The following is a 20851-nucleotide window of genomic DNA, read 5'->3' as shown; positions in this document are numbered from 1 at the left end:
ACAGTGCGGCACGCCCTCAGCACTGACTGTCTTTATTTGCTTCAGTCCTGAGTTTGCCAATGCATCTGTGGAGTGGAAATCGAACCCTTAACCCCCGACTCCCAAGTGTTTGAGGTCCTCCCGAGCCACAGTTGAGACTCTCAGGCCGTGCATGGGGTGGGTGTGTTTGGTGGAACATTATTATGGGAGTGCGGATCAGTGAGGAGCTGGTCTAAGCTCTGAGCCTGTCAGCCACATTACCTGACATTCAAACTTCAGCTTGCGCTCCTTCTGAACAGACATCGTGCTTGTCAGGACTGTCGCTGTGTACCGGAAGCAATGTCGAATCTTGTGCTCATCCACTTCGGTGTAACTGCAGAGAAAGACAGGGCACACAGTTGGGTGGGTTACAAGCTTTGCTGTGAATAATTTTCCCACATTAACAAAGACACCAACACACCAGCAATCAGAGCGCAAGTAGGCCATTCAGCCCATCGAGCTTGCTGCATCATTCAATCCAATCACGGCCGATCTTGGTCTCAGCTCCAACTTTCCCGCACACTCCCCATATCCCCTGGCCTCCCCAAGAAACCAAAGACTTGTCTACCCCAGTTTTGAATAAATTCAATGGTTTGGCATCTGCAGCCCTCTGGAGTAGAGAATTCTAAAGATTCACAACACTTTGAGTGAAGACTTTCACGGAGTCATAGAACAGTGCAGCATGGAAACAGACCCTTCGGCCCAACTCATCCATGCTGACCAGATGTCCTAAATTAATCCAGTCCCATTTGCCAGCATTCGGCCCATATCCCTCTAAACCCTTCCTATTCATGTACCCATCCAGATGCTTTTTAAATGTTGTAATTGTACCAGCCTCCACCACTTCCTCTGGCAGCTCATTCCATACACGCACCACCTTCTGTGTGAAAAAGTTACCCCTCAAGTCCTTTATAAACTCTTCTCCTTTCACATTAAACTATGCCCTCTAGATTTGGACTCCTCCACCCTAGAAAAAAGACCTTGGCTGTCCACCCTATCCATGCCCCCCATGATTTTATAAACCTCTATAAAGTCACCCCTCAGCCTTTGACGCTCCAGGGAAAATAGCCCCAGCCTATTCAGGTTCTCTGCATAGCTCAAACCTGACAATATTCTTGTAAATCTTTTCTGCGTCTTCTCAAGTTTAACAAATATTTTCCTGCAGGCAGGAGACCAGAATTGTAAGCAATTTTCTCAAAATGGCTTTACCAATGTCCTGTACAGCCACAACATGACATCCCAAATCCTATCCTCAATGTTCTGAGCAATGAAGGTGAGCATGCAAAAACGATCAGCTCCCTTTCCTGAGATTTTGACCCCCTGGCACACACAGTCCAGCCCATGTTCTAGATTCCCTGTCCAGAGGACACAATTTCTCAGGGTCTACCCTGTCAAGCTCCTTCAGAATCTTATGTATCTCAATGAGATAACCTCCCATTCTTCTAAACTCCAGAGAGGACAGGCTCAATTTCCTCATCATAGGACAACCCCTCATCCTAGGGACCAATTGATTGACCCTTGGCTATATCACCTCCAATGTAAGTCGGTCCATGAAGGGGAGGTGAGGGCCTAGTGGTATTATCCCTAGACTGTTAATCCAGAGACCCAGGTAATGTTGTGGGGACCCGAATTTGTATCCCCATGGCAGATGGCGGAATTTGAATTCAATTAAAGAACATCTGGAATCCATGACGCCGTTGTCAATTGTCAGGGGAAAGCCCATCTTCTTCACTAATGTCCTTTAAGGGAGGAAGCTGCCATCCTTACTTGGTCTGGCCTACACGTGACTCCAGACTCACAGCAATGTGGTTGACCTCTGATTGCAGTTATCCAATAAATACTGCCAAGCCAGTGATGTCCTCATCCCATGAAATAATTTTTTAAAATTCCCCCTTCAATCTGGTTTACCAACTCAGACCCCCAGGTCTTCCAGTCTGTCATCACTGATTGGCGAAAATAAATAGCAACAAAGAGCTACACGATGAGATTCTTTAGACTGGGAGGGGATGTGGTTGTGGGTTATATAAAAGACCAAAGGTTGGGCAGACTGGGCCTGTATCCATTAGAGTTTGAAAGAGTAAGAGTCGAACTGATTGAGACATATAAAATCCTGAGGGAACTTAACATAGACACATAAGAGCAGGAGTAGGCCATTCAGCCCTTCAGACCTGCTCCACCATTCAATATGATCATGGCTGATCATCCAATTCAGTTCCCTGTTCCTGCTTTCTCTCCATATCCTTTGATCCCTTTAGCACTCAGAACTATATCTAACTCCTTACAGTCACTGTCATAGAGTCATGCAGCACGGAAACAGGCCCTTCGGTCCAACCAGTCCATGCCCACCAGGTTCACAAACTAAACTAGTCCCACCTGCCTCTCCTGGCCCATATCCCTTCAAACATTTCTTATTCACGTACTTATCCAAATGTCTTTTAAATGTTGTAACTGTACCCCCATCCACCACTTCCTCAGAAGTTCATTCCACACATGAACAACTCTCTGAGTAAAAAAGTTGCCCCTCATGTCTGTTTTAAATCTTTCTCCTCTCCCCTTAAAAATATCCCCGCAAGTCTTGAAATCCCCTACTTTAAGGAAAAGACTTTATCACCTTATGTATACCCCTCATGATTTTATAAACCTCTATAAGGTCACCCGTCAATCTCCTATGCTCCAGTGGAAAAAAATCCCAGCCTATCCAGTCTCTCTCTTCATAACTCAGACCCTCCATTCCCAGCAACATCCTGGTAAATCTTTTCTGAATTCTCTCCAGCCTAATAGTATCCTTCCTATAATGGGGAGACCAGAAATGGACACAGTATTCCAGTAGAGGCTTCACCAACGTCCTGTACAACCTCAACATGACATCCCAACTCCTATACAACAGACTTTTGAGGAAAGTTAGACATCATGGTATAAAAGGGACAGTAACAATGTGGACACAGAACCAGCTGAGTGATAGCAAACAGAGAGTCATAGTCAATGAGAAAGCAGGAACTGCAGATGCTGGAGAATCTGAGATAACAAGGTGTAGAGCTGGATGAACACAGCAGGCCAAGCAGCATCAGAGGAGCAGGAAGGCTGACGTTTCGGGCCTAGACTGAAGAAGGGTCTAGGCCCGAAACATCGGCCTTCCTGCTCCTCTGATGCTGCTTGGCCTGCTGTGTTCATCTAGTTTTACATCATAGTCAATGGGTATTTTTCAAGCTGGAGGATAGTTTATAGTGGAGTTCCCCAGGAGTCAGTATTGGAACCCTTGCTTTACCTGGAAATATATTAATAACCTAATCTAAAGTGGAAGAATTGTTAACCGTGAGGAGGACAATGTGCAGCTCCAGATGGACATTGACAAGCTGGTGGAGTGGGCAAATAAGCAACAGATGAGGTTCAATGCAGAGAAGTGTGAGGTGATGCACGTTGGTCAGAAAAACATTGGAAGACAAAATAAAAATGTGGGGTACAATTCTAAAGGGGGTGCAGGAGCAGAGGGAGCTGGGTGAACGTATGCACAGATCATTGAAGGTGGCAGGATGGGTAGAGGGAGCAGTTAACAAAGCACAGTGTCCTCATCTTTATTAATAGGGGCACAGAGTACAAGAGCAAGGAGGTGATGCTGAACTTGTACAAGACACTTGTACAAGACCCCCAGCGAGAATATTGCGTACAGCTGTACTGTAGTTAGGATCTGGAAATGCACTGCCTGGAAATGTGGTGGAGGCAGATTCAATGGAGGCATTGAAGAGGGGCATTGGGTGGTTATTTAAATAAAAATAATTCACAAGGGAAAAGGCAGGAGAAAGCTCTCAGTCATCACAATCATTTGGAGAGCTGATGCACACATAATGGCCAGAATGGTATCATTCTGTGCAGTGGCACTTCTGTGATTCTGATGCAGAAATGGAGAAGGAGTGACAAAAGATACTAAAGAGAGAGGTGAGAGGAATGAGGAGAGACAGAGGGATACCTAGAGAGAAAGCCAATGAACAGAGGAGAGTCAAAAAGCAACAGTAAAGGCATAAAGACTCTATATTAAATCGCTAGTTGGTGCTGGGTTCAGGATGAGTGTGAGGGGAACTGTACTCTCCAGATTGCTAAACTATTGCTAAGTAATCCCCATTGTGTGAAGAATTACACTGACAACCAATTTAGGATGATCAGTTGGGCTCACAGTGTGACACACAGGTGTGTACTCGAAGTTACATGTATATATTGATAGTCGGGGTCCTGATCATTGCAGACAGAATGAAGACATACCTCAACTCAACAAAATAGGCAACAAGCAGTTCATTTTTCAAGGCAATGACTTCACCAAACAAGACTTGTTCTGCCATGACTGATGTTTCTTTTTATTTGATAACGGGGCGTGGGTTTCTCTGGCTGGGCTCAGCATTTATTGCCCGTCTTTACATTCCCTTGGGAAGGTGGTGGTGAGCTGCCTTCTTGAACCACTGCAGTCCACGTGCTGTAGGTAGACCCACACTGCCCTCAGGGAGGGAATTCCAGGATTTTGACCCAGCAACAATGAAGGAATGGTGATATAGTTTCATGTCAAAATGGTGAGTGGCTTGGAGGGGAATTGGCAGGTGATGGCGTTCCCATGTATCTGCTGCCCTTGTTCTTCTAGATGGTAGTTAAACAAAGCTTGGCAGTTAACTCCCAGTCATCATCTAACTGGTACATTATCTCTGGCTTGCCTCTACTGATAAGATTCCACTTGCTAACCAACCAGGATGCTGGTCTCATACATTACAAAATGTTGCGAATTGTCCTGGTGACAGCAAGGCAAATAATCTCAACAAAATCTGTCTTTTTTTTAAGCAATACTCAATCTCTGTGCCAAACACACACATTCAGGATTGGGAGAAAAGTGGAGAAGAGAACATGCAGGTTTGCTGATCATTACCTGAGGTTGGTCAGGAAGTGTGTTTTGTGGGCGTTGGGGGGATGACAGGATAGAAGGGAAACACCAACACCCCCTGGAGACAACTGCCTATCAATACACAGGGATGCTGGTGAACCATTGAGATAAGGCAAGGAAACTGACAGACATGGAGTCTCACCCAATCACAGCTCACTGGAAAAGTGAGGGGGAAGAATGGAATGAGGGGTAAGGGAGGGATGAGGACAAGGGCACCATCTGAGGAGTCGCAAATGGTGCTGAATATTGGGCAATTATTAACAAACATCCCCTCTTCTGACCTTATGATGGAGGAAAGGTCATCGATGAAGAAGCTGAAGATGGTTGGGCCGAGGACGCTACCCTGAGGAACTCCTGCAGAAGGATCCTACAGCTGAGACGACAGACCTCCACTACCCACAACCATCTTCCTTTGTACCAGGTATGCCTCCAACCAACGGAGAGTTTTCTCCCAATTTCCATTGACTCCAGTACTGCTCGGGCTCCTTGATGCCACACTCGGTCAAATGCAGCCTTGATGTCAAGGGCTGTCACTCTCACCTCACCTCTGGAATTCAGCTCTTTTGTCCATGTTTGAACGAAGGCTGTAATGAGATCAAGAGCTGAGTGGCCCTGGCGGAACCCAAACTGGGTGTCATTGAGCAGGATCCATCTACAAGACACAAGTCGGGAGTGTGATGGAATACTCCCACTTGCCTGGATGGATGCAGCTCCAATAATACTCAAGAAACTTGGCACCATCCAGGACAAAACAGCCGCTTGATTGGCATCACATCCACAAGCATCCATTTCCTCCACCACCAACGCTCAGTAACAGCAGTGTGTGCTATCTACAAGATGCACTGCAGAAATTCACCAATGCTCCTTCGAGAGCACCTTCCAAACCCACGACCATTTCCTTCTAGAAGGACAAGAGCTGCAGATACATGGGAACACCATGTAAGTTCCCATCCAAGTCACTCACCATCCTGACTTGGAAATAGATCGCCATTCCTTCACTGTCCTGGAATTCCCTCCCTAAGGGCATTGTGGGTCAACCTACAGCACATGGGCTGCAGTGGTTCAATTCGGCAGCTCACCCCCACCTTGTCATTAGCTCAGTTGGCAGGATGGCTGGTTTGTGACACAGAGCGGTGCCAACAGTGTGGGTTCAGTTCCTGCACCAGCTGAGGTTACCATGAAGGACTCTCCTTCTCAACCTCTCCCGAGGCACGGAGATCCTCAGGTTCAATCATTAATGAGAGAGAAGCCGTTATGGTCTGGTAAGACTCTGGTGACTAGCTTTTTCACCCAGAGAGTGGTGAACCTGTGGGATTCATATCACTCTTGTGGCTAAAGGGAACAAGGGATATGAGGGAAGGTTAGGATGAGAGTATTGAGCTCGATGATCAGCCATGATCAGCCATGATCATAATGAATGGTGAAGCAGATTCGAGGGACCGAATGGCTTACTCCTGTTTTTATCTTCTACGTTTCTCAAGGGCTACTGGGGACGGGGCAATAAGTGGGACCCAGGCAGGAACACTCACATCCAATGAATGAATGAGAAAAGGGGAATTCCCATTATGACTGTAAGCAATCCTGTGTCCAAGAACCACGCTCCAATTTACCCACCATTGGTTGAGTATAAACGTCATCACCTAACAGGTCATAGTTTCCACCCCTCCCCCAGTCAACACACCTGACATTGGTTACCCAACATGACCTTCCTCTCAGAGCCCTGTCTCCAGCCCTTTCCTTTACCGGAGTTGAGGATATTTGTCAGACAAACACTCCTTGCCAATTTGCTAATATGAATAAATGCTCACAGGAAATCGCACACACCGTTTTTCAAACGCGCCTTTAGTTTTTCCTGCCAACAATGAAACACTGAGTAGGCCATTCAGCCCTTCAAGCCTGCTCCACCATTCAATATGATCGTGACTGATCATTCAACTCAGTCCCCTGTTCCCGCTTTCTCCCCCATACCCTTTGATCCCTTTATCTCTAAGAACTCTATCTAACTCCTTCTTGAAAACGTTCAATGTTTTGGTCTCAAATGCTTTCTGATTTAGAGAATTCCACAGGCTTTCCACCCTCTGGGTGAGGACATTTCTCCTCACCTCAGTCCTAAATGGCCTACCCCATATTCTTAGTCTGTGACTCCTGGACATAATCTGTAATCTGAAGAGAATTATCTCGGAAGATGGAAGAAGATGTAACGGGAGATTTTGGGAGGGTATTTCAGATGTCAGTGCCCCCACTCTGGCCTGCTGAGCATCCCTGATTTTCATTTCTGCACCCTTTTCTATTGGGTGCTTTTACAGAAACATCGAATTATAGAATTTTACAGCGCAGAAGGCCATTCAACCCATCGTGTCTGTACCAGCTCCCGAAGAAGCTACCCAGCTAGTCCCACTCTCCACCCTATCTCCATAACCTTCTAACTTCATTCCTTTCAAATATATGTCCAGCTCCCTTTTGAAACCTCCTATGGAAACCATCTCTGTCACTCTCCCGGGCAGCGCATTCCGAATCCTAACTCATCTCTGAGTGAAGAATTTTCTCCCTATCTCACTCTGAGCTCTCTTGTTGACAATCACCCCTAGTTACTGCCACACCAACCAGAGGAAGTTGAATATCCTTCTTTACCCTGTCAAAACTATGAACAATTTTCAGCACCTCAACCAAGTCACCTCTTAATCTTCTCTGTTCCAAGGAGAATAAGCCCAATCTCTCTAATCTTTCCCTGTATCTAAAATCCCTCATTCCTGGTATCATGCTAGACCTACTTTGAACTCTGTCCAGGGCTTTAACATTCTTTCCTTAATAAGATGCCCAGAACTGAACACAATACTCCAAATGTGGCCTGACCAATGATTTGTAGAGGTGTAGCATCACTTCCTTGCTTCTTTACTCAATGCCTCTATTTATAATCCCAATGAACCTATAAGCCTCCTTAACTGCCTCACTTGCCTGGCCACCTTCAGAGAAGCATGCATGTAAACCCCGAGGTTCGTCTGCTCCTGTACTCCACTCAAAGTTGGACCATTGTCCCTGTGTTATCTCTCCATGTTTCCTCTATCAAAATGCATTACCTCACAATTCTCTGCATTGAAATTCATCTGTCAGGTATCAGCCCATTTGGCCAACTTGTCAATGTCCCTCTGGCACTGATCAGCCTCACCCTCACATTCCGCTAATCTCCTTAGCTTAGTATCATCTGCAAATTTACAGATTTTGACCTCAACACCCATCTCAAAATAATTTGCACAAATCAGAAAAAGCCAGGGTCCCAACACCAATCCCTGGGGAACACACATTCAACATGTCCTCAATCTGAGGAATGCCCATCTATACCTACCCTCTGTTTCTTATCCTTTAACTAACTTCTAATCCATGCTGCCAAGGACCCATCAATGCCAAAGATTTCTAATTTGCTAACCAACCTGCCATGCGGCACCATATCAAATACTTTCTTAAAGTCCAAATGTACTACATCCACAGCACCACCTACATCCACTGCCTGTGTCACCTTATCAAAGAACTCAATTACATTTGTCAGACATGATCTACCCTTGACAAAGCCATGTTGGCTGTCTTACATTCATTTATTTTTTCTCTAAGTGTATGTTTACCTTGTCCCATATTATGGCCTCCATCAGTTTTCCCACTACCAATGTCATGGCTGACTTAAGCATGACGTCAAAGCTGATGTCAAGTTTTGATTATTATTTGTAAACATATTGTTGGTGGGGGGTGGATGTGGAATAAAGGGATTGGCTCGGTAGAGCGGTTGGAGGCAGAATATCCAACCAGGTCTAGCGCCCATGGTAGCCAACAGTGGTACAGCATAGTCCCGATGGGCTGAACTGCCTCCTCCAAGCCAGTGCCATTCTCTGCTTCCTCAGGTGTGCCACTTATAATAGGGGGCTAGTGTGACCCTTTCCCCATCGTTTGAATGGAGACCACCAACATAGGATCATACTGTGTGTTCTCCAGTGATCCTTCCTCCTTTCTGTTAATATGAGGGACAGTTCCCCAGGGGTCTCTGGCCAAACCTAAGTACAAGATTGTCATCGACTCCCAGCTTTTCAATTCCACTGCTTGTAAAATTAACCCAACTGTTTTGGTTGCATTTTTTTTAAGGCCTCATTAAACATTTCGATTGCGACGTTGTACTCACTAATGGCCTGATCGCTTGTTAAATGCACAGCCCATGGCGACTACCTGCGCAGTTGCTTTACAGATGACAGGAACACACAACATGGAGTAAACCTCGAATCCTAGGATGTTGTTGAGCTGACGATGCTGCTCCTGAAACAAGATCGGAGAGAAACGTGAAAGAAAGAAAGGGAGAGAGAGAGATAGGTAGAAAGACAGAGAGAAAGAAAGAAACAAACGAAGAAGGATGGAAATGAAAGAAAAAGAGAAAGAAGCTGCCAAGATAAGAAGAAAGGGGGAGAGAATGAAAGAGAAAAAAAGAGAGAAAGAAAGAAAAAAGGGACAGAGAGAAAGAAAAGAGGAAAGAGAGAAAGAAAGAAAAAGAAAGAGAAAGAGGGAAAAAGAGAGAAAGACGGAAAGAAAGAAGAAAAGAAGAAAAGAAAGAAAGAAGGAAGAAAAGAAGAAAGGAAGGAAGGAAAGAAAGAGAAAGAAGGAAAGAAAGAGATAACGAGGGCAAGAAAGACAGAAAGGGAAAGAAGGAAAGAAAGAGATAATAAGGGCAAGAAAGAAAGAAAGAGAGGGAAGGAAAGAGAGAAAGAGGGAGAGAAAGAGGGAAATAAGGAAAGAGGAAAAGAAAGAAAGAGGGAAAGAAAGAAAGAAAGAAAGAAAGAACAGTAGAGAAAAAGAGAGGGAAAAGAAAGAAGAGAACGAGAGAGAATAAATGAGGAAGAAAGAGAGACAAAAAAAAAGACAAAGGGGACAAGAAAATTGGTGAGAGAAAAGCATAGAAGAAATACAATGGAAGAGAGATAAATGCAAAACCAGGACAAAGAAATGAAAAGAGGAAGAAAGAGAGATAGAAAAAATCAAAGTGATAAAAGGAAGAGACAAGAAAGGAAGAGAGAGAGAAACAGCACAAAGTGGATGAGTGTAAATGGGAAAGAGAGAGAGACTGAGGAAGAAAGAGAAGAAGAAAGAGAGAAAATAGACAGAAAACAGCTCCCATTGCTATCACATATTTTGCAACCACAGTAGGTCACAAAGGACGATTCTGCAAGTGAGGCACTTTTAAAGTATAGTCCCTCTTGTAATTTAGGAAACGGTTTGATGGTGGTCTAATGGGGCCAGCATTGGATTAACAATCCAAGCAGACGCAGGCTAACCCCCTCAGGACAAAGTTTCAAATTCCACCACAGCAGCTGGTGAAATTCAAATTCAAGATATTAAAAAACTTGGAATTAGAAGCTTGTAAAGTGTTGGAAAAACCCATTTGGTTCACTTAACCTCCTTTCAGGAAGAAAATCCGCCATCCATACCGGGTCTTGCCTACATGTGACTCCAAACCCACAGCAAGAAATGTGTGGTTAACTCTTGTCTGAAGTAATCTAATCAAGGACTGCAACCTATTAATGAATTTTAAAGATGTCAACTTGCACACAGCAAGTTGCCCCAGACAGCAGAGCAGTAATCGAGTTCCAATGATATTGGTTGAGGCTGGTTACTGATTGAGGATATCTGTGATTCCTCTTAAGGTTTTGGAACATCAAAGTACCTGGAAGCAATTCAGCCCCTCAAGTTTGTTCTATCCTTCAATTATATTGGGTATATCAACTCCATCCACCTGCCTTGGCTCAATTGACTTATCAAGGCCTCAACAACATCCAAAGCACCTTCCAAACCTGCAAGCACCATCATCTAGAAGGACAAGGGCAGTAGATACATGGGAACACCATCCCCCTGCAAGTTCCCCTCCAAGCCACTCACCATCCTGACTTGGAAATATATCGCTGTTCCTTTACTGTTGCTAGGTCAGAATCCTGGAATTCCCTCCCTAATGGCATTGTGGGTCTACCTACAGCAGGAGGACTGCAGCAGTTCAAGAAGGCAGCTCACCACCACCTTCTCAAGGGGCAACTAGGGATGGGCAATAAACGCTGGGCCCAGCCAGTGACGCCTCCATCCTATGCATGGATAAATCCATGAGAAAAGAAACCTGCCCAAGGCAGCGAACTGCCGAAATGGAGACTGAAGATTAGGCAAAACTCACCGCTGTGATGTCATTCAAGGTCATTGATTTACTGTCTTTCTCCGACTGTTCAAAATCAGAAAACGACAACTGGGAAAAAAAGAAAGTTAGAAATGCAAAATAAGTGTGAGGAGATTCAGAGGAACTGCATTGGGAGCAGTTTCCAAAGGTTTCCCTTCCCAATCTGTCTCACTGTCAGTCCACCAGCTATGAGCATGCCACCAAAAGTACCAATCCCTCTGCATTCATTGATGCAGAACAGAATCCCCTGGCAACCACCCACATAGAAACACAGAAGATAGGAACAGGAGTAGGCCATTCAGCTCCTTGAAGCTGCTGTGCCATTTAATATGATCATGGCTGATCATCGAGCTCAATACCCTAATTCTGTCCTCCCCCCATATCCCTTTATCCCTCTAGCCACAAGAACTATGTCTACCTCCTTCTTGAAAACACCATGTTTTGGCCTCAACCTCTTTCTATGGAAGAGAATTCCATAGGCTCACCACTGTGAAGCTCACCACTGTGATATTTTCTCTCAGTTCAGTCCTAAACAGTTTACCTCTTTTCCTTAAACTATGATCCCTGGTCCCGGACTCTCTCTCCCCCCAACCCCCTAACACCGTCCCCCAACCATCCCCCACCCACCCCTCCCAAACCACACCCCCAACAACACCCAACACCCCCCCAATCCCCCCAAACCCCCCCACACCCCCCCCTCCCCCCCCCCCAAACCCCCAACACCACCACCCCCCCACTATCGGATACATCTGTCCTGCAGCCAACCTGTCCAGTCCTGTTAGAATTTTATAGGTTTCTATGAGAATCCCCACTCATTCTTCCAAACACCAGCGAAAACAATCCTAACCCACTACACAAAAACCAAACAACTGCGGATGCTGAAATCAGAAATAAAAAAAACTCAACAGGTCTGGCAGCACCTGTGGAAAGAAAGCTGAGTTAATGCTTCAGATCCAGTGTTCTGAAGAAGGGTTGCTGGATCTGAAACATTAACTCTGTTTCTCTCTCCACAGACGCTGCCAGACCTGCTGAGTTTCTCCAGTGAGTTCTGTTTTTGATCCGAACCAACTTGATCTCTCCTCAGACATCAGTCCTACCAACCCAGGAATCAATTTTGGTAAACTTTCACCGCAGTCCTTCTGTAGGCTAGACCCAGCTTCCATTAATCCCTTTTAAAGGTGAGTACATACAGTAAGTTGGGTGCTTTGGCACAGTGGTAATGTCCCTGCCTCTGGTTCAGGAGGCCTGGGTTCAAGTCCCACCTGCTCCAGACGTGGGTATCAAAATCTCTGAATATGTTGATGAAAAAATACATACAGCTTTTCTTTCCACTTTAAGGCCATCAAATCTGATTTGGCATCTCACTGGAGATTCAGTCCTATCACAGAATTGGTGTAGCACGAAAGAAGGCCACTCAGCTCATCACACTTGCACTGCTTCTATCATCTGGAGGGAATCTCCTGCCTTTTCCCATATCACTGCACACCATTTCTATCCAACTAACCATCCAGTGTCCTTCTTGAATGTCTCAAATGAACCTCCCTCCACCACATTTCCAGGCACTGTGCTCCATCCTAACTACTTCTCACATCATCCTTGCCTCATTCGCATATCGTTTTAAATCTATGCCCCTCTCGTTCTTGTTCCTTTTACAAGTTTTCCCTAACAACTCTGCCCAGCCCAGTCATGATTTTGAAAATCTCTATCAAATCCCCTCCCAGCCTCCTCCTCTCCAAGAGGAACAGACCCAACTTCTTCAATCTATCCTAATCACTGAAGTTTCTCATTCCTGGAACCATTCTTGGAAATTGCTTCTGCACTCTCTCCAATATGTTCCCATCTCTCCTACAATGTGGCCCCCCCACAACTGTACAACACAAAACTCCAACTGAGGCTAACAAGAGTCTTGTACAAGTTCAACATCACCTCTTTCTGGCCATCCCTGACTCACCATTACTAACAAAGGAATGAAAGGGCTCACAGAGATTCAAGACAAATGCATCAGCTTTGTTTTGTGAAGCAAACGCGAACATTGCTGGAGAAACTCAGCGGGTCTGGCAGCATCTGTGGAGAGAGAAACAGAGTTAATGTTTTGAGTGCGATATCCTCATAGATGCTGCCAGACTTGCTGAGTTTCTCCAGCATTCTCCGTGTTTGCTTCAAATTCCCAGCATCTGCAAGAATTTACCTTTATTTACAGCTATGTTTCATGGTCTCTGTTATTTAACTCCTGGGTGTTTTGCTTTCTTAGCTTGTCCTGTAGACCAATCATGGAGATACCAGGACAATCCTGGAGCCATAGACTTTTCCATTCCATCCCTTCAAATTCTAGCCTTGCTTTCAAAATCCTTCCAATCACCATATATCCTCTAAAGCCACAATCATCTAAGATCTCTCAGTTCAACCAATGCAGGCCTCTTGGATATTTAAGACTTTAAATCAGCCTGCTCTTTCAGCTACCTGGGTTCTAAGCATAGTGATAATGTCAGCATGGCTTCATGAAACGGAAATTGTGCCTGACTAATTTATTCAAGTTTCTGGAGGAAGTCTCAACTGGAGTGGATAGTGGGGAACCAGTAGATGTGTTGTCTTTAGACTTCCAGAAGGTGTTTGAGAAGGTATCTCACAAAGCGTCAGGTCACAAGATAAGAGCTCACAGTGTTGGAGGTGGTATGTTGGTACGGATAGAGAATTGTCTAATGGGCAGGAAACACCAAGTGGAGTTATAAAGTTCTTTTTCAGATTAGCCAGTGAGGTTCCACAGGGACATGTGCTGGGACTGCAACTGTTTAATCACTTGGAGGAAGGAAGTGAATGTACTGTAGCTAAATTCGCAGATGACACAAAAATAGGTGGAAAGGCAAGTTGAGAGAGGGATACAAACAGTTTACAGAGAGATATTGATTGGCTATGTCAGTAGGCAAGAAGTTGCCAAACAGAGTACAATGTGGGAAAATGTGAACAGAGTATTATTTAAATAAAGAAAAGCTGCAGAAAGCTGCAACACAAAGGGACTTGGGGGAGGCTTGTAAACAAAACACAGAAAGCTAGCACACGGGGCAGCAGGTAATCAGGAAGGGTCATGGAATGTTGGCCCTTATTTCAGGGGGGTTGGAGTGTGAGACTATGGAAGTCTCACTGCAACTATACAAGGTGCTGGGGAGACCACATCTGGAGCAGTTTTGGTTCCCCTTGTTTAAGGGAAGATATCATTTCATTAGGGGTAGTTCAGAGAAGGTTGATCCCTGCTATGATGGGGTTGTATTATGAATAAAGGCTAATCATATTGAATATGAGAATATCAGAATATCCTTTATTTTCACATGTAATCCAGTACAGGTGCACAGTAAAAAGTTTCTACAATGGCTGCCTTTAATGCTTATAGTTACCTAGGTGCAAATCTTGCAGAGTAAAAGAAAGTGTTGTTATAGAGTTAAAAAAAAAATTTGATTAGCAGTGAAAAAGTCCAGAATGATAATAAGTGACCATAAGTATTAACGTTACAGTCTGTGTCTGCAGGCCCCAGAGTATGAGGCCATGCTACCTCCACTTCTCTGGCTCGCTCTGCCACAGTTCTGGAAATCGCCATTCGCTCCCCTGCTGCCATGGGACTCAGCATGTGCTTGGGACCCTACTCACTGGAGTTTAGAAGAATGAGAGGTGATCTCATTGAAACATATAGGATTCTTAGGAGGCTTTACAGGGTAAATGCTGACAGGGTGTCTCCCTCATGGGAGAGTCTAGGACCAGACGGCATAATCTCAGAATAAAGGGGCACCAATATAAGACTGGGATGAAGAGGAATTTCTTCTCTCAGAGGGTTGTGAGTCTTTGGAACTCCTTGTCACAGAGAGCTGTGGGGACAGAGTCTCTGTGTACATTTAAGACTGAGACAGTTTCTTGATCAGTCGGGGAATCACAGGCTTACAGGGAAAGGGCAGGAAAGTGGATGTGAGGAATCTCGGATCAGCCATGATTCTATTCAATGGTGGAGTAGGCTCAAGGGGCTGAATGGCCTTCTCCTCTTTCTATTTCTTATGGTCTTATGGAACCAGTAATCCGGAACCTGAGGCTAATGTTTCAGGGACATGGGTTCAATTCCCACCATGGTAGATGGTGAAATTTGGACTTAGGAAAGAACTGGAATTAAAATGCTAGCCTAATGTTGCCATGTAACCATTGACAATTGTTGAAAAACCCACCTGGTTCACCAATGTTCTTTAAGGAACAAAGTCTGCCATCCTTACCTGGTCTGGTCTACATGTGACTCCAGACCCACAGCATTATGGCTGACTCTTATCTGCCCTCTGAAATGGCCTAGCAAGCCACTCAGTTCAAAGGTAATTAAAGATGGGCAATTAATGTTGGCTTTGCCAATGATGCCCCCCATCACAAGTGCAAATGAAAAAGAAAACCTTCCCTGAACATCTCCACCTCTCTCTGTCCTTTAAGATATTCCTCAAAACCTAGTCCTTTAACTGAGCCTTGTCCTAATGCCCATGGTCACCCATCCTAATATTCTCTAATATTTAATAACGTTCCCGTGAAGCACATTGGAGTGTTTGGCGCTATTGAGGGTGCTACATGAATGCATTTAGTTATTGCACATTTCCAACACTTGTCCACCGTTGGGTAGGCAAGAGGGCGATTTGATCAGATTAACTTAAAAAAATGCAGTTCCTTGCATCCAATCTGTAACTGCAAGAGTCAAGCCTGGCCTCTTCAAATGTGGCTAATTATGAGTGTGGCAAATCAACAATTTAAATTATGATTCATGTTACACAGTCCAAATGTAAGATCTACATAATGTCACAGCCTCTGCTAAATACAATTAACATCATATACCATGTAAACCAACTGCTACTGGTATTCCAATGTCAACTGATTAACCCTGAGTGGTCATATAAACCACAGTGGCTACATGAGCAAGTCAGAGGCTAGGAATACTGCAGCCAGGAACTCAGCTCCAGTCTCCCCAAAGCCTGCCCACCATCTCATAGAAATCGATAACATTCTAACAGGACTAGACAGGACAAATGTAGGAAGGATATTCCTGATGACAGCAGAGTTCAGAACCAGGGTCACAGTGTAAGGATACAGGGTAGGTCATTTAGGACTGGGATAAGGAGAAATGTCTTCACCCAGGGAGTGGAGAGCCCGTGGAATTCTCTGCCACAGAAAGCTATGCTAATACATTGAATGTTTTCAAGAAGGAGTTAGACCTGTCAGCAAATTACTGCAGGTGCTGGAATCTATACTGAAAACAAAAAAGTGCTGGAGATCACAGCGGGTCAGGCAGCATCCATGGAGAGAAAGCGAGCTAATGTTTCAAGTCAAGGTGACTCTTCATCAGATGTAGCACTTGGGCTAAAGGAATAAAGGTAATAGTGGAGAAAGCAGGAACAGGAGACTGAGTTAGATGATCAGCCATGATCATATGGAATGGTGCAGCAGGCTCGAAGGGCCTAATGGACTACTCCTGCTCCTATTTTCTTTGTTTCCATGTAACAGATCAGACTCTTCCTAGTCAGTAGACCAGCACACATCAATCAACATATTATTACAATCCACAAGGTGACAGACCCATCAGTTGAAAACACCAATGATTCCAGACTGCAGCATCAATCAAAGAAAGTGGAGTAGGTTCACCAACGCACATTAGCTGATGGTCAGCGATAACAGTCATCATCACTGGATGGCCTGAATATATTCAAGAGGTTGCCAAGCAGGTACACTCAGACCAGCCATTCAGAGAGGAACTTGGTGTCTCTAAGAATGTAATGTTTAAAGATAAACAGATCTCTAATCCGTCATCTCTATGCGAGGACATGCAAAACTATCTCCATCCAGGTCACACGTGTGGTGACATGGGCTTAGAAAGTACCAAGAGGTTTCGCCAACGACTTGGCATCAATATGTACATTAACCAGCTGATCAAAATGGGAAACCTCCAACAACCTCAACAACTGAGAGAGCCTCTCACTCCACACGAGGTTCCTCCTGGGCCATGAGGTGAGATCTCCCCAGAGACTTTCCACACCCCAGGGCACCATTCCATTCTGGTCACTGAATATTTCACCAAATTCCTCTTTGTGCAGCAAGTGAGGGATACCACTGCAATGGTTGCTGGTACAAAGTGACCACCATATGCAACATGGTCTGTATTCCTCAACAGTACGTCAGTGAGCAGGAAATGAGGCTGTCAACATATTACATAAGAACATAAAAGAATGAGGAGCTGGAAGAAGCTATTCAGTCCCTTGTGGCCTCAACTCCACTTTTCTGCCCACTTCCTTTACCTCATTATTAATTAAAAATCTCTCCATCTCCTCCATAAATTTACTCAATGTCCCAGCATCCACCACACTCTGGGGGAGTGTATTCCACAGATTCATGACCCTTTGAGAGAAATAATTCCTCCTCATCTCTGTTTAAAATCTGCTACACCTTACTCTAAAACTATGACCTCTTATTCTATACTGCCCACAAAAGGAGACATCCTTTTTAACCTACCTTGTCAATCCCCTTAAGCATCTTATATCCCTCAGTTAGATCTCCTCTCATTCTTAACTCGAGCAAGTATTGGCCTAAACTGCTCAATCTCATCTCACAAAACAAGCCTTTCATCTCCGGAATCAATCTGATAAGCCTTCTCTGAACTGCCTTCAAAGCAATTATATCCTTCATCAAGTAAGGGGATCAAAACTATACGCAATACTCCAAACACAGCCTCAGTAATGTAATTACCTCCTCCCTTCACTACCATCTGGCAAATGCTCTGGGGAAACTTCTTTGAATGTTAAATGTAAACTACCATGCCATACTTTCAGATAGCTAACATAAATCTCTGTGCTTACTCCTCTCCAACATCATCGGCCTCTCTCACATATGGGACATGGATTCACACAGTTCTTCCTCCCAAACTCTTCATCACTCGACCACGTTTGCACAACATAATCATTGGAAAGGAGGGGGAGTATCAGTACCATGGGCAGACAGTCATCCCAAATGTGTACCAAGACAAAGCACCAGAGTCTGAGACCTGTGCAGGGGCACATGGAGAGATGCTGCAAGGTTGCGTCCAGCCTAGATCTCATGATGTCTCGGACTAATGGTCAAATCCTGCAACAAGGTACATGACACGTCCAGACAACATACCCATCAAACACCTGTCACACAAGATGACAACTCAGGTCTTTTAGACAGAATGCCTAATTATACAATACAGAATTATACATTTACGACAAACCAATTCACAACTATCCGCAATGACAGAGAGCACAATGAAGCATGAAGCTAAACCACCAAGTCTAGATCTGATAAGACCATAAGAAAAGGATAGAAGTAGACCATTCAGCCCCTCAAGCCTGCTGCACCATTCAATAGACTCAATGCTGATCTGACATTCCTCACGTCCACTTTCCTGCCCTTTCCCTGTAATCCTTGATTCCCGACTGATCAAGAATCTGTCTCAGCCTTAAGTATACACAAGGACTCTGCCCCACAGCTCTCTGTGGCAAGGAGTTCCAAAGGCTCACAACCGTCTGAGAGAACAAATTCCTCCTCATCTCAGTCTTAAATTGGTGCCCCTTTATACTGAGACTGTGCCCTCTGGTCCTAGACTCTCCCATGAGGGGAAACAATCTCTCAGCATTTACCCTGTCAAGCCCCTTAAGAATCCGAGATGTTTCAATGAGATCGCCTCTCATTCTTCTAAACTCCAGTGAGTAGAGTCCCAACCTGTTTAACCTTTGCTCGTGAGACAATCCCTCTCTATCAGGGATCATCCCAATGAACTGCCTCCAATGAAATGATATCATTCCTTAAACAAGGGGAACCAAAACTGTTCACAGTGCTCCAGATGTGGTCTCCCCAGCACCTTGTACAGTTACAGTAAGACTCACACTCTAAACCCCCTGAAATAAGGGCCAACTTTCCATGACCCTTCCTGATTACCTGCTGCCCCTGTGTGCTAGCTTTCTGTGCTTTGAAATAAATACAAACATTCCATGATCATGCTGTACATACATCAAGGTCTTATCCGAATGTATAGAGACAGTTCTATCACATGTGGAGCTCTGGTATAAAGGTACGCGCCTCACCTTCTCTGTGCGTGCATATGTGCACCTATGTATGTTATGTACGTGTGTACATGTGTGTAATGGAGTCAGTGTCGTGCCTTCAGTCAATCTGTTATTGTAAATAATAAACAGTAACATCAGTAGCAAAGAACACAGATTAGATGTATAATTCTGTGATATTGCAGCTGCATAAATAGTGCTGGTAATAAACTTTAAGACATCTGGTTCAATATGACCCTGACTCCCTGTGGTATAGGGCATGAAGGCTCGGTGGCACAGAGGCTCAGTGGTTAGCACAGCAGCTTCACAGCACCAGGGACCCACATTCAATTCTACCCTCGGGCGTACAATTTGCACATTCGCCCCATGCCTGTGTGGGATTTTTCCGAGTCCTCTGGTTTCCTCCTACAGTCCAAAGATGTGCAGGTTAGGGTGGATTGGCCATGCTAAATTGCCCATAGTGTCCAGGGATGTGCAGGCTAGATGGGTTAGCCTTGGGGAATGCAATGTTAGATGGATAGGGTAGAGGATTAGGTTGCCTCTCAGAGGGTCGGTGTGGACTCAGTGGGCCGAATGGCCTGCTTCCACACTATAGGGATTCTAAAGTTGACATATAGAGAATCACAAACTGCTGGTTGACTGTGCTACCCATTCTACTGCAAATAATGCATTTGTTCAGCTCAAGGGAGACAGAAATTTACTTGGAACTGATGTACATTTGTGTGTAACAATAACAACAAAGCACCTTGACATACTTAAGTATCCAAAGGAGCTTTGCACAAGTGCTGTTAGGCTGAAAAAAAATAAGCTCACATAACAGAAAGCTTGTTCAGAGTGGATTTGGAGAGAAGTAGAGAGGCAGAGAGGTTTAGGGGGAGTAAGCTTTTGATTTTGTGTTTTTAAAAACTTGGGACTGAAATGAGAAAGATCTGTTTTAAAACCAGAGTTTGTAAGGATGGCTAAACACACTGAATCTCTGTTTCCAAATCAGCTTGTTTTTTTTTTCTGGGCTCAGCAGATAAAGTTGTTATAGAGTCATACAGCATGGAAACAGACCCTTTGGTCCAAACCCATCAATGCCAACCATAATCCCAAACTCAACTTGTCCCATTTTGACTCTCGAAAGTTCACGTCACATCTCACTAATCTCATACATACAGGTGTATATCTGCAGATTTCCTTCACCTGATGAGGGAGCAGTGCTCCAGAAGCTTGTGATTTTAAACAAACCTGTTGGACAATAACCTGATGTTGTGTGATTTCTGACTTTGATCCCCCCCACCCAATTCCAACACCGGCACCTCGAAATCAAGTCAAAACACAAGCAGTAGAGTTTTGGATAAAGGAGTGAATGTTTATGGAGGGTACAATTGAGAAGGGCATGTAGGCATGTGCTGGAACAGTCAAGTCTGGGAATAACAGGGGAGTGTTCTTGAACAATGGAGGAACTGAGACAGGAGTGAATTCAAGTATAGCTCAGGTGCAATAGTACACAAGAACTCACCGGAAAGAGAATCTCTTCCTCCAGAACTTTATCTCCAACAACCTATCAGAAAGGGAAACAGGAGGAACAAGTTAAAAACCTTTATGCGGAAAGCCACATCGTCACCACTTTACAGGAAGGAGCTGATTGATTTACACATA

General features: G+C 44.6%; 1 protein-coding gene across 1 annotated transcript in view; it reads right to left on the bottom strand.

Moving 5' to 3' along the window:
* LOC109910748 (cGMP-dependent 3',5'-cyclic phosphodiesterase) overlaps window positions 1–20851 on the bottom strand; it is a 118965-nt gene that overhangs the window by 69986 nt on the left and 28128 nt on the right. The window contains exons 7-10 of the mRNA XM_048598333.1: window positions 20712–20753; window positions 11127–11195; window positions 9102–9232; window positions 241–352 (exon numbers count right to left, since the gene is read on the bottom strand). Of these exons, the coding sequence (XP_048454290.1) occupies window positions 241–352; window positions 9102–9232; window positions 11127–11195; window positions 20712–20753 (354 nt within the window). The remainder of the gene's footprint in view (window positions 1–240; window positions 353–9101; window positions 9233–11126; window positions 11196–20711; window positions 20754–20851) is intronic.

The sequence above is a fragment of the Rhincodon typus genome, chromosome 6 (assembly GCF_021869965.1).
Source record: "Rhincodon typus isolate 14 chromosome 6, sRhiTyp1.1, whole genome shotgun sequence".
NCBI lineage: Eukaryota > Metazoa > Chordata > Chondrichthyes > Orectolobiformes > Rhincodontidae > Rhincodon > Rhincodon typus.
This window is presented reverse-complemented; position numbering and strand designations above follow the sequence as displayed.